General features: G+C 32.6%; 2 protein-coding genes across 7 annotated transcripts in view; one reads left to right on the plus strand and one right to left on the minus strand.

The window, feature by feature from the left end:
• Nucleotides 1-12,428, plus strand: part of LOC107512535 (probable ATP-dependent RNA helicase DDX60) — a 74,095-nt gene extending 61,667 nt beyond the window's left edge. For 4 of the 6 annotated variants that reach the window (XM_036233620.1, XM_016148180.2, XM_036233622.1 and 1 more), the window contains 5 exons: nt 1,068-1,215; nt 4,298-4,440; nt 5,527-5,678; nt 11,354-11,416; nt 11,514-12,428. In XM_036233620.1, the coding sequence (XP_036089513.1) occupies nt 1,068-1,215; nt 4,298-4,440; nt 5,527-5,678; nt 11,354-11,416; nt 11,514-11,628 (621 nt within the window). In that variant the 3' untranslated portion in view covers nt 11,629-12,428. Of the gene's footprint in view, nt 1-1,067; nt 1,216-4,297; nt 4,441-5,526; nt 5,679-11,353; nt 11,417-11,513 lie in introns of those variants that run through there. The other 2 variants (XM_036233621.1, XR_004954895.1) reach the window with 2 other exon arrangements.
• A 544-nt stretch (nt 12,429-12,972) lies between these two features.
• Nucleotides 12,973-13,524, minus strand: part of ANXA10 (annexin A10) — a 60,576-nt gene continuing 60,024 nt past the window's right edge. The window contains exon 12 of the mRNA XM_016148181.2: nt 12,973-13,491. Coding sequence (XP_016003667.1) covers nt 13,423-13,491 — 69 coding nt within the window. The 3' untranslated portion in view covers nt 12,973-13,422. The remainder of the gene's footprint in view (nt 13,492-13,524) is intronic.

Consider the following 13,524-nt stretch of genomic DNA (forward strand, 5'->3'; position numbering starts at 1 on the left):
CCAGATACTATAGTTTACTTGTTAATATGGCACAGATTGCATTTTGCAGTTATGTTGACAGGGCCTTAATGGGTATATCATTTAAAAATATTCCTTAATGCGGTATTTTTATTTTTTGGAATTTATACTAATGATATAATCAAAAATACAAATAAAATTATGTACAAATGTTATTTTATTAGTTTTCTTTAGGCTGCTGTAATGAAGTAACATGAACTGGGTGGCTTAAACAACACAAATCTGCTACTTCTCAGTTCCAGAGGCTAAAAGCCCAGATAGGGCTAGTTCTCTCTGAAGACTCAGGGGAAATCTGTTTCCTGCCCCTCTCCTAGTTTCTGGTAGTTTGCTGGCAATCTTTGGCATTCTTTGGCTTGTAGATACATCACCCTAATTTTAAGCCTTATGTTCATAAGGCATTTTCCCCATGTACATGTCTATGTGTCCAAATTTTCCCTATAAGAACACCAGTTATACTGAATTAGGGGCCGTCCTACTCTAGTATGACCTCCTTGTAACTAACTACATCTACAATGACCTATTTCCTAATAGGGCTACATTCTGAAGCACTGAAGCTTAAGATTTCAATATATAGTTTTTTGAGGGACACAATTCAAACCATAACATTTTATAATTATTTGTAACTAAAAACTGGATGTTGCCTATATATCTAACAAAAAGGAAATGGTTAGATGAATTTTAGCATAGCTATATGTAGCAATATTATAAACCCACCAATTAATCTTTTCATATAATATTCTATGACATGGTAAAATACTCCAGATATAATGTTGAGTATAAACAGTAGACAAAAGCTGAATACTACAACACAATTTGTATATAAAATTCTATATACCAAAATCTTTATAACCTGTATTCCTGGGTAGTAGAATAACAAGTAATTTTAGTTTTTGTATTTATACTTTTTCAAATAATATAATTTATATTTAGAAATATATTTTCATTCAGACTTTTAAAGGTATTGTGACCTCGTGTCTCAGAGACTTCAGTAAGCTTCTGCTTTTTTTTTTTTTTTGAATAGTTACATTAATCTATTTCTTTATTTCTAGGTAATTCTAGATGCTCTTCCCAAGGAATTTGCTACAGTGGTAGAAGAACACAATAACAGAATTAGAGAGAATTTTGGTTCCTTTCTCCTATCAATTTCTAATTTGGCTGACATGAGAAAAGAATACCAACTACCTCTCTCAGAAATTGGTAAGACTGTGAATGCCCACAAATAAAATGTAAAGCCAGTAAAAGAAAATAAATGTAAATATTTTGAGATAAAACTAAACTTTGCAAAATAAAAATGAAACTACTGCAAAAAGAGCACACTGGAAACTAGTGTAATCCTTTAGATCTATGCTGTAGATGTGTTCTTTGGAATTGTCTAAGCCATCATGGATTGGATTTGGCACTAAATGCTTAAAATATTTCTGTATGGTCTATACGGTGGTCTAAATTTCTTCTAAAATACCTCCTTGCCTACTGATATGATTTGTCTTTTATTAGATATTGATGCTCTTAACTGGTTAAATTTTCAAATCTGAATAACTTTAGAAATACAAGAAAAAGAATATTGGCATATTTAGTAGTGGTCCTCAGTATGCTGTACTTCCTTGAGTACTTTGAGAGATATTAAAGAAGTTAAGGCTTTGCCCAGGCCTTTGAGGAAAGGACAGAATAAATGGAAAAAAGAAAATTAAAATATAAGGAAAATTCAGTAATGTATAGGGATTGGAAGTAGAGAGCACACTCAGTGCCCTAAGATAAAAAAGTAAGAGGAGAGTGAGCTAAAAGGTGGTGGAATTCCATTTTCCTCACTTCTGGAAGAAGCAGGAGAAAAATGGAGCAGTAGGGCTGATTTGATTTGTTTATATTTCTGGATAGATTATTATATTATGATATGATTATAATTATATTATATTATATTTATTATATTATAGAAGACATGACGGATAAAGAGAAAATGGTCAGTTTATTCAACCATAGTAAGAGAAATTAGCTAGTAATAAGTTAACTTTGTGGAAAAGAACCAAAGTGTCTCCAGGCAATTTTCTACATTTGGATTTGGAGGGGGTGAAAATAATTATCTTTTTTCTCTGAGGTAGTTTCTGTGGCAGACAGATTTACAATGAATGCCTCACCAGAGATGTCTGGATCTAAGCCTGGGAAGCTGTGAATATGTTATGTAGCAAAGGGGAAACTAAGATTCCGGATTGAATTAAATTTTGAATCAGTGGACCTTGAGATGGAGAGATTATCCTGGATTATCTGTGTGGACCTATATAATCATAAGAGCTGCCATATGTGAAAAAGGGAGACAAGAGAATCAGAGTTAGATGTAATATGAGAAAGATTTGACTAATCATTGCTGGCTTTGAAGATGAAAGGAAGCCACCTGCCCAAGCCTGTGTGGCAGTCTCTAGAAGTTGGAAAAGGCAAGGAAATATATTCTCCTTCAGAGCCTCTCAGAACAAACACAGCTCTAACTACCCCTTTGTTTTACCTTAGTGAGACCTCTTTCAGACTTCCGATTTCCTGAACTGTAAGATAACAAATTCAGGTTGTATTAAACTTCAAAGTTTTGTGTTAAATCACAAAATTATAACTGTTAAAAACTATAGGGTTACTTATTAATAAATCCAAGTCATACATTTAATTTTGGATGCTTAAGAGTAAGACATTAAACTGTTGCAGTTCTCTCCTAAACTTGAGGTCAACTGAACAATTAATACGGGAGTAATATGGATGACAGAATTAGAAACTATGGTTTCCATTTTCATTTAAATGTGTTTCATAAAGCATAGCCCCGAGTGAAGCTGCACTTGCCTATCCCCCAAATGAAACACTAATGTCCCTATCTTGTAAATTCTATCCTCCAGGTTACCACACGTAATAGAGAAAATACCAGAAAATCTTAGAAATCAGGTGGATCTGAAATAGAGATTGAAAGACAAATAGAAAAGGACAGAAAGACTGGCAGAGGCAGACACAAAGTATGTGTGAGAAAGAGAGAGAGAGAGAGGGAGAGAGAGAGAGAGAGAGAGAGAGAGAGAAGTAGAGAAAGAGGCAAAGAGATAAGACACAAACACTCTAAGATAGAGAGGGAGAGAAGGCCGTCACTAGAAATAGATGGAAATAGAGAAAGAGAAAGAAACAAACACATGGATAGAAAAACAAGAGAGACAGACATACAGAAAAAAGAGAGATTAACAGAGACAAAGAGAGTGAGACTGAAAAAGATAACAATACAGAGAACGTGGAGAGTAGAAAAGAAAACTCATGACAAAGTGAAGCACAGAGAGCAGCAGATAAGAGGCAATGAGCAATTCGGAGAAATAATGAGACACAAACAAGAGTATTATTGTCAGAGAAAGATGTCAGAGAAGAAGAAAGATAGCAGAAGGAATAGAAGAGATACATTAAATTAGGATGGATGGATGGATGGATGGATGGATGAATAGATAGATAGATAGATAGATAGATAGATAGATAGATAGATAGATAGATAGATGAAGACAGACAGACAGACAGATGTAGGTAGATTAGATAGATAAATAGATAACCGTTAGAGAAGGACAAGACAATAGCCCCTTTTCTGAACTCACTACTCAGGCCCAGGGTGACATGAGGGAGCTCCGCAAGACCTAGAAATGTTCCTCTATTACTTTTGCATCCTGGTGAGTGATGTAGGAATCTCTTCTCTTCTGTTGGAATATGATGATAGAGTTAGCATAAGAAGGTGGACAATGATGTCAGTTTTAACTATATTAGGAGAAGTTTTTCAGTTTTTGTAGCTCCATAGCATCTTGAGAGAAATTAATTGATAATAACATTCATTTTAAAGGAGAGATAGATGGTGCTTGGTTTTGCCCTAGGATCACTAGTGTTTAATGAAGCAAGGTGTCCTAATTTGTAAATAGTGTCTAATTTCTGAGTAGATGGACATGGAGTTACACAGTTAGACCAATTTATAACCTCAAATATAGAATCACTAGCAGATCTCAGGATGATTTTAGTTTAGGCAGAAAGCATTCTCAGTGCTAATCTAGCAATATAATCCTTAAATTTTCATCTTAAATGTTTTCCTTTTTAAAAAAATTTTCAATGATTTGCCTATTAAGAATAATATAAACAAGTATCATTTGTTTTAAATACTTTGTTTAATAAGAAACCATTTTTCAATTCTTTTCTTTTTTTTATTACAGTACGACTTAATATTTTTCCCTGAATCATTTGAGACAGAGTAACCAATTATTTTCTTATTTGATTTTTTCAATTGATTTATTGTTAGATTTTTCAGGTAAAGAGTGCGAAGACTCTGAACTGGTCTCTCATTTGATGCCTGGGACTGAAAGCAGAACTGCTGTCTCCCCGTTTGCTTGCCTGTCAGATATAACTGATCGAGATTTATTTGATATGGATGTGGTAAATGATGTATGTAAATTTTGATGTGAAACTTTCTTTAATCCTGTTTTTCATTTAAGATAAGTAATTTTTATGGGATTATAATACTAGCAAAATGTTCAGTGAAACAAAGCCATTTTTCTCTTACTCTAGAATGGCACTACTTTTCTCAGAATTTTTTTTTTTTTTTTTTTTTACTACTTCAGTAGTTTTAAAATAGAAAAATTGAATTAGATAAGAAAAAGAGTGTTACTTTCTCAATGACCCATCATGTATTAATATGTCTTACTGTATGAATCACTGTGGCCTAAGCCCTTGCCATGGTAGGTGTGAACCATAGACCAGCAGCATCAGTATCACTTACTTGATGTGATAAATCTTGGGAGTCAGCTCAGAACTGTTCAGATCAAAATGCACGTTAACATCGGTGAAGCCCTGCTATCAGCCATTTGAGGGCAGTTTGTGTTAGTCTTCATTTTTGTGATCCAACACCTAAAAATGATGTTTGGGACAGAGTAGAAACTCGATAAATATATATCAAATTTTAAAACTAATACAAGAGCCACTTCGTTTACTGCCAGTCCTACCTGGATCCTGACACCTTATCTATAGCATGTTGATTGGAAAATAAATTCCAATCGACTATGATTATACCATTGGCCAAAATCAGATATGTATATCTCGAAAGAAAAAAAATAGGTGAGTATAGGAAAAAAGAACAAGACATCATGTGTAGCTGCTACCATATAAGTTTGTAAGCTTGCAATTTTTTTTTTCAGGAAAAATGAATTTAAAAAAATATTTGTAATATATTTCTGAGGTCGTAAAAGTAACTATGTAACTTTGAATTTTGAGTTAATTAGAGATATCATTTTCATGATTTCAAAAAGTTTTAACATTTTGAGTACTGATGTTTTTACTGATTTTATTTGGTTCTTTTTATCAAAGTTTGGAGAACCTTAATACACTGAACATTCGACAATATTTTATTAAAATTTGTTGGGTTATTGTTTTAGTTAGCTAGATGTAATAAACCATAGTAGTCGAATTTGATAATAGATTAAGGTATATCTCAAAAGAAAAATGCAAATAATCTAAAATCTCTGCTTTTCTCAGGCTATGCTACGAACAATTTGTGTCAACGTTAACAACGTTCCTTTCCTTTCCTTGGTAAAATATAATAAAAATGGAAGGAAGTGCCCATTGAATGGTTATGCATTGAATTTCTACAAAAACGGTTCCCTGTCAGCACTCACTGTGGATAATTGGTAAGACCTTTTTCTATTTTAACACTCTTTACAGACATAAGTGCTTTTGGAATTAATGTTCATCATGCTGTGCCATTATGACTTATGAAGATAATTTTAAGATACAATAATTTGAGTCACTTGGAACTACTTTTAAAATGCTATTTATTATTATTTATTATTGAGGTGAAGTTCACATAACATAGGTTAACCATATTAAAATGAACAATTTGGCGACATTTAATACTTTCATAAGATTACACATAAACTGCCTCTATCTAGTTGCTAAACATTTTTATTAACCCAAGGACACAATCTGTACTCATTAAGCAGTAAGTCCCATTTCTCTCTTCCCACAACTTCTGGCAACTGCCAATCTGCTCTCCATCTTTATGGGTTTACCTAGTCTGAATATTTTAAACTAAACAAGGTCATACAATTATGTGAATGTTCATGTCTGACTTCTTTCACTATAACATTTCAAGATTTTAGCATTATCAGTACTTAACTCCTTTTTATAACCGAGTAATATTCCATTGCATGTGTATATAAAATTCATTTATCTAGGCAATGAATATTTGGGTTGTTTCAGCTTTTGGTTATTGTGAATAATTGCTACTATGAACATGCATGTACAAGTATTTGTTTGAGTACCTGTTTTCAATTCTTTTGGGTAAGTACTTAGGAGTAGAATTGCTGAGTCATATAATAACCCTATATTTAACTTTTTGAGAAACTGCTGAAATATTTTCCACAGGAATTGAACCATTTTCCATTGTCACCAGCCATGTACAAGTTTTCTAATTTCTCCATAATCCCACTACATTTATTTTCATTAAAAAAATCATAATTATTCTAGTGGGTGTGCAAAGTGATATATATCTCATTGTTTGTGGTTTTGATTTGCATTTCCCCAAACACTAATGATGTTGACCATCTTTTCATATTATAGAAAGATGTATATGTTCTTTGTATAAATGTCTATTCAAGTTCTTTGACCATTTTTAATTTTTTTCTCCAGATAACCTACTACAATATTTTTTAAATTTTATTTTATTAGTTTCAAGTATACAGTACATTGGTTAGACATTTAATTTTTTAATTTTTCTTTTTGTTCTTGAGTTATAAAAGCTTTTTATAAATTTTGAATACTAGACTCTTATCAGACATAGATTTGCAAATATTTTCTCCTTTTCTGTAAATTGTCTTTTCATTTTCTTGATAATGTACTTTGATACACAAAAGTTTTTTAATTTTGATTGTCCAACTTGCCTATTTTTTCTTCTGTTGCTCATATTTTTGGTATTATATCTAAGAATCTATTCACAAATTCAAAATCATGAAGATTTATCCTATGTTTTTTCTAAGAATGTTAGAGTTTGGGCTGTTGTATTCAGATTGTTAATCCATTTTTAGTAAATTTTGGTATGTAGTATGAGATAAGGTCCAGTTTCATTCATCTTCATATGAATATACAGTTGTCCCAGCACCAATTTTTGAATTCTTCCCTCATTAAATGGTCTTGGTACCCGGTAAAAAATCAATTGGCCATAGATGTATAGATTTGTTTCTAAACTCTCAATTCTACTTCATTAGTCTCTATGTCTATCCTTATGCCAGTACCACATTGTTTTGGTAGAGAATTGTGAGTCTTCCAATTTTGTTCTTTGTAGTCAGTATTGTTTGGGCTGTTCATGGTCCTTTGCAATTTCATATGAATTTGAGGATGATTTTTTCCACTTCTGCAAAAAAGAATGTGAAAATTTTGATAGGAATTGCGATGAATCTATAGACCGCTTTGGGCAAATTATCTTCTTAACAATATTAAGTCTTTCAGTCCATGAACATAAGATATCTTTTCATTTCTTAGGTCTTCTTTAATTACTTTCAGCAATGTTGTAGCTTTCTGTGTACAAGTCTTTAACCTATTTCATTTAATTTATTCCTAGGTATTTTATTTTTGGATGCTATCGTAATTGGATTTTTTTCCCCTTAATATCCTTTTCAGAAAGTAACTTACTTGTGTAAAGAAATAAAACTGATTTTTTATCTTGTTCTCTACAACTTTCCTAAATTTGTTTATTAGTTCTAATAGTTCTTTTGTGGATTCTTCAGGATTTTCTATATATGAGATTATATTTGTGAATAGAGAGATTTTTACTTCTTTTGAATTTGGATGCTTTTTTTCCTTCTTGCCTAATTGTCCTGGCTAGTACTTCCAGTACAATGTTGGATGTAGACATAGTGAAAGCAAGCATCTTTGTTTTGTTCCTGATCTTATAGGAGAAAACTTTCAGTCTTTTACCATTCTGATGTTAGCTGAGAGGCTGTGAGGTTTTCTGTAAATGCTGTTATCATGTTAAGGTAGTTCTCTTGGATTCCTAGTTTACAGTTTTTTTGCTTTTTTTTTTTCATGAAAAGACTTTTTTTCAAATGCTATTGTTTATTAACTGAGCTGATCATGTGGCTTTTCCCCCTTCATTCTATTAATATGGCTCTTGATGTCGATTGACCTTTTTGTATTGATTTTTTTTTTCATTCCTGGCATAAATCCTACTATGTCAAAGTACATAATCTTTTAAATATGCTGTTGGATTCAGTTTGCTGGTATTTGATTGAGGATTTTTGCATCTATATTCATAAGGTATATTGGTCTGTATTTTTGAAATGTGTTAGTCTGGTTTTGGTATCAGGGTAATATAGTCCTCATAGAATGAGTTAGGAAGATTGGGGCTAATTCTTCTTTAAAGGTTTGGTAGAATTCACCAGTGAAGCCAGCTCATCTGGATTTTTCTTTGTTAGGACATTTCTGATAACTAATTCAATTTCTTTACTTGTTATAAATTTTATTACATTTTCGATGTCTTTTGAGTCAATTTTGGTAATTTGCATATTTCTAGGAATTTGTCCATTTAACATGGATTATCTAATTTTTTGGTGTGGAGTTGCCTGTTCATAGTACTCTTACATAAATCATTTTGTTTCTATAGCATACGTAGTAATGTTCTCGTGTTCATTTCTGGTTTTATTAATTTGCATCTTCTTTTTTTCCCTTTGTCATTCTAGCTAAGCATTTGTCAATTTTGTCTGATTTTTCTAAGATCCATTTTATTGATTCTCTTTATCGTTTTTCTATTCTCTATTTCTTCTCATTATACAGATCTTTTTTTTTTTTTCCTTTCTTCTGCTAGCTTAAGTTTTAGATCATTCTTTTTCCAGTTCCTTAAGGTATAAAATTAGGCTGTTGATTTAAGATCTTTTATCTTTTTCAATGTGGATATATATTAACTGATATAAATTTCCTACTGAGCACTGCTTTCTCTACATCCCATAAATTTTGGTATGTTATGCATTCAGTATCATTTGTTTCTAAACATTTTCTAATTTTCCTGTTATTTCTTCTTTGACCTATTATTTGTTTGCTATTTAATTTCTACATATTTGTCAATTTTAAATTTTTTCTTCTGTTAATGATTTATAGGTTCACTTCATTGTGGTTTGAAAAGATACTTTGTATAATTTCAGTATTTTAAAATACATTGGAACTTGTTTTGCAGCCTAACATATCATCTCTTTTGCATATGAGAAGAATATGTATTCTATTGTTGTTAGGTATAGTCACCTCAATATGTTTGTTAGGTGTAATTGGTTATTATATTGTTTAAGTCAGTTTTTTTCTTATTGAGCTTCTCTCTAGATGTTCTACCCATTATTGAAAGAAGGGTATTAAAGTCTTCAACTCCTATTTTAGAATTGTCAATTTCTCCCTTTAATTCTGTCAGTGTTTGTCTCATATATTTGTTTTTTTTCTTATTATTGTTTGTTGGTTGGGGATTATATGTTGATAATTGTTTTATCTTCTAGATGAATTAACACTTTTGTAAATATACAGTGTATAGTGTATATAATGTATTTTTGTAAATATATAGTGTAAATACACTCCTACAACAGTTTTTAACTTAAAGTCTATTTTGTCTGATGTTAGTAAAGCCTCCCAGCTCTCTTTTATTTACTATTTGTGTGGAATATCTTTTTCGTCCTTTCACTTTCAATATCTTCATGCTTTAGAATCTAAAGTCTCTTATAGAGAGTACATAGTTAGTTCATGTTTATTTTTTATCTATTCAGCCAATCTTTATTGTTTCATTGAATAATTTTATCTATGTACACTTAAAATAATTACTGATAAGGAATGATTTGCTTTCGCCATTTGATGTTCTATTTTGTAAGTCTTATACCTCTTAATCCCCTCAGAGATAGTTTCTGGTAATTTTATCTGTCAATGAGCACATGTTTATGTTTCTTTTCATGCTTCAAAAACTTTTTTGAGGACTGTACCTTTTGAAAATTATAATGTGGTAATTCTAAAACTTTCTCTCTTCTCAAAGAATGTTGTTTTTGTTTTTAACTGTTGTTTTGTTTAGTGACTTTTCTAAACTATTTTTATAAAGTCTGTAATCTTCATCAAATGTGATCTCTGAAGTCCTTATTTCTTTAGTTTGTATTCAGCCAGTGTTTTGATGGAAATTTCTTTAAACACAAGGGGGAAGAGAGAGAGAAAGAGAGAGGAGAAGTAAAGAAGAGGAGGAGGAGAAAAATGAAGAAAAGAATTTCTCTTATTCTTTGTAGACTGGCTCTGTGCTGGGATAACCCTTTCAGTACTTAGTCAGTTTGTAACTCTGCCTTACCCTTCACCTCCTGCTTGCACTATATCTAGGGACCAGTAAGAGGTGAAAGCTTATGGTCTTTATCAGATCTTTTCTGAGTATGTATCCTAACCTAGGCATGAGCATAGCTTTCTAAATTTCTCAATATATGTATTTTAGATTCCAATACATATATGTACTCTCCCAGATTTTTCTCATGGGTTTTCATTACTCGATTGTTTTGACTCAGTTGTAATTTTTGCCCTAGGCAGCTGCAATTATGTCATTGTCTTAACCATTTTTCCTCCCTGAGTGAGTTCTGAGCTAGGCAAAACGAACACAAGCACCTCTCTCAGTCCTTTAGCCAGCTCTCAGACAAGTTAGAACAGACAACACATTTCTTGTTAGTAAGGCTAGTTCTGCTTCCTCTGGAGCTGGGAATCGGAGCCGCACTGGGACACAGGATGCTGTCTCTGAGACTGCCCCTAAACTGAGAGAAGGCTGGGAAAAGGACAGATAAAGATGTCACAAAGCTTTTCTACCTTGTCTAACTTTTTTCATAATTTAAGTTCAACTTTTGGCTATTTTCCAAAGTTCTGACAAAATTGATTCTGATGTGTTTGTTGTTGTTGTTGTTGTTTTTATTTTTGTTTATGTTCTTGTGGAGGGATGAGCCCTTGGTGCTGCCTACTCTGTCATTTTCAGTGGCATCACTTATATTTGGCACTGTTTTTAACATATAGGAAATACTTAACTTTAGTAATAATAATGTACTACTACATAAGAGCATTAAAAGTCATATTTTTTTCGGCAAATGATTAGTGTCTTTACTAGCTTAGTCAAAATAGTGCAAAATTGAGCATAGTAAGTAAAGTACTGGATGCAAAGGACACAAACGCTTCTGTGCAGTCTTTCCATATCTGTTTTTATGTTGTCTCTAGAAAAGCCAGCAATTCATTGATAATTTATTATTTCTTTTACTGTCGATTGATGATACATCAAAAACAAATTTATTCTTTTAAATATTACTTTGTCTTTTTTCCCCTCTAGGTTAAATATGGGAGATGCTTTTAATTTAATCAGAGATTTTGTACTTGTTATTCAGTCCATCAGGTATAGTAAACATTTCTGCATTTGAAGATCATATAACCAGCATGGAACATAAGTACAAATCACAATGATAATAATTTAAACACTTAATCTTTTACAGGATTTCACTAAGTGAATTATGTGATGACAAAGATGACAATGTTGTGTTAGCATTTAAACAACTAAGTGAAGAATTCAAGACCAAACTTTGGAGAAAAAAAAATAAAGACTGTTAATGTTAAACTTCACCCATGTACTGTGCCCTAGAAAACAGAGATGGTCAAGAAATTTCCTGCCTTTTTGCGTTTCAGGATATGGCTTACTACAAAGAACCACCCTTTCTTATATGACTTAGATTCGACTTGCAAGTGATCCCCTTATTTACCTATGACAATCGTCAACACACCCTCCAAATTCCTATTCTTTGACTCATAAATGATTAGCTGAACCATTTTCCCCTGCTGACCAATCTGGACAAAATGCCCGCTCACCTGACTGGACCAACTTTAGTCAGGCTATCTCCTCCCCATGATCCTGAACTTTAATCTACCTTTAGGCTCTTCTGGAAAACAGCCTGGAGGTGTCTCAGATCACCGGTCCCTGATCAACGGTCCAGCCTTACCATGTATTCACCCCATTCCCTCACACCTTATTATTTCTAGTCTTGTTTTCTCATCCCCATACATTAAAATTTTTTTCTGGCTAATCTTTGCGATACCTGAAAATCCCACAGTCGAGTGTTTTTCCTCTTGAATTCACCTCCCTTTCCCTATTGCAACAGACCTCTCCACTTATTGCAGTAGTCTTCTAGAATAGACTAATTTGGAATCTTGAAATTGATTTCAGAAGTCTAAAATGTCTCATGTTGTACCCGGTCATTGTGTGCTAAGTATTCTGTATCATTCCTCTTGTCAGATGCCAGATTCTGAGTATATTCTTCATTCCTCCTGAGACCAATAGAAATGAATCTCTAGGAAATTGGCTATAGGCTATTGAAAAATGTTCCACATGGAATAAAGCACTGCTATCAGCTTCACAAGTTCGTCTAGATTTTTTGCATATATGTCCTCACTTCCCTTGCCTGACTTCATCAATCGCTTCTTCCCATGATCTCGGTTTTTATGTTGCTTCTTGATTATGTTGGGAGCCCTCTGTAGTGGACTCATCCATCCCCATCTCTCATTTTATTCTTGGCTGGATTGTGGCATTAATCTAGGTTTTCCTCCAAATCTGACCTTGGTGAGTATTTTTCTTTTACTGTTCCTAATTTACTAAATGTTGAGACACATAAAGGACCAGCCTCTATTGATGAGACAAAGAATGTAATAATTTCCAAAAGGCTTTGATGCTGATATTAAAAGTGAAGACGAAAGCATTGGGCAAATAGTTGGTTAGGCACCAACACACACGAAAAAAGCTAGAAATAAATTCCCTTTACCATAGTGGTTGTCAAAAGCATACATACATACACATATGCACACATGCATATACATGCACACGCACACACACACACACACACACATATTTTTACTTTCAAGTTTCTTGCACATCTAAGCCTGATAAGCATATGTCTGACTGCATTTTGCTGTTTTATACTTTTATTTTCTTTTAAAGTTGGCTTCAGATGTTCACTTTAGTTTTATTGCATTTGTGCAAGAGTCTTGAAAATTCTTCTGTAGGGCACACTGTTTTCGTTGGTTTCCCAAAGCATGCTAAGGACAGCTTTAAGCAGAGTCTCTTATTATAGGGAGTTGATAGTTCACATTAAATAAATTTTAATTCAGTGCAATAATTGTTTATTATTCCATTATACACCATTTAATGAATTGTTGATTTTGATAGTAAGTGAAAATTCAGTTTCATTTAAACTTGTCAATAGAGTTTTCTTTAGTTTAGAATAATTTTCAAGATAGAAGAGGAAATATTCTATAGTTTTGTTATAATGCCACTAACAATGCAAATTTATGACAAAATCTCTGTTTTGAGGTGTATAAAGAGGAGTAGCCAGTCCTCCAAAGCCTGCCCTTGATTTAGTAGTCTTCAGCATCCCCAGCACAGATGGCAAGCAGAGCTTTCTCATAATGTCCTGAAGCAAAATTCTGAAAAAAAAAAAGCATTTGAAATAAAATATC

The sequence above is a fragment of the Rousettus aegyptiacus genome, unplaced genomic scaffold (genome assembly GCF_014176215.1).
Source record: "Rousettus aegyptiacus isolate mRouAeg1 unplaced genomic scaffold, mRouAeg1.p scaffold_m13_p_16, whole genome shotgun sequence".
In the NCBI taxonomy this organism is placed as follows: domain Eukaryota; kingdom Metazoa; phylum Chordata; class Mammalia; order Chiroptera; family Pteropodidae; genus Rousettus; species Rousettus aegyptiacus.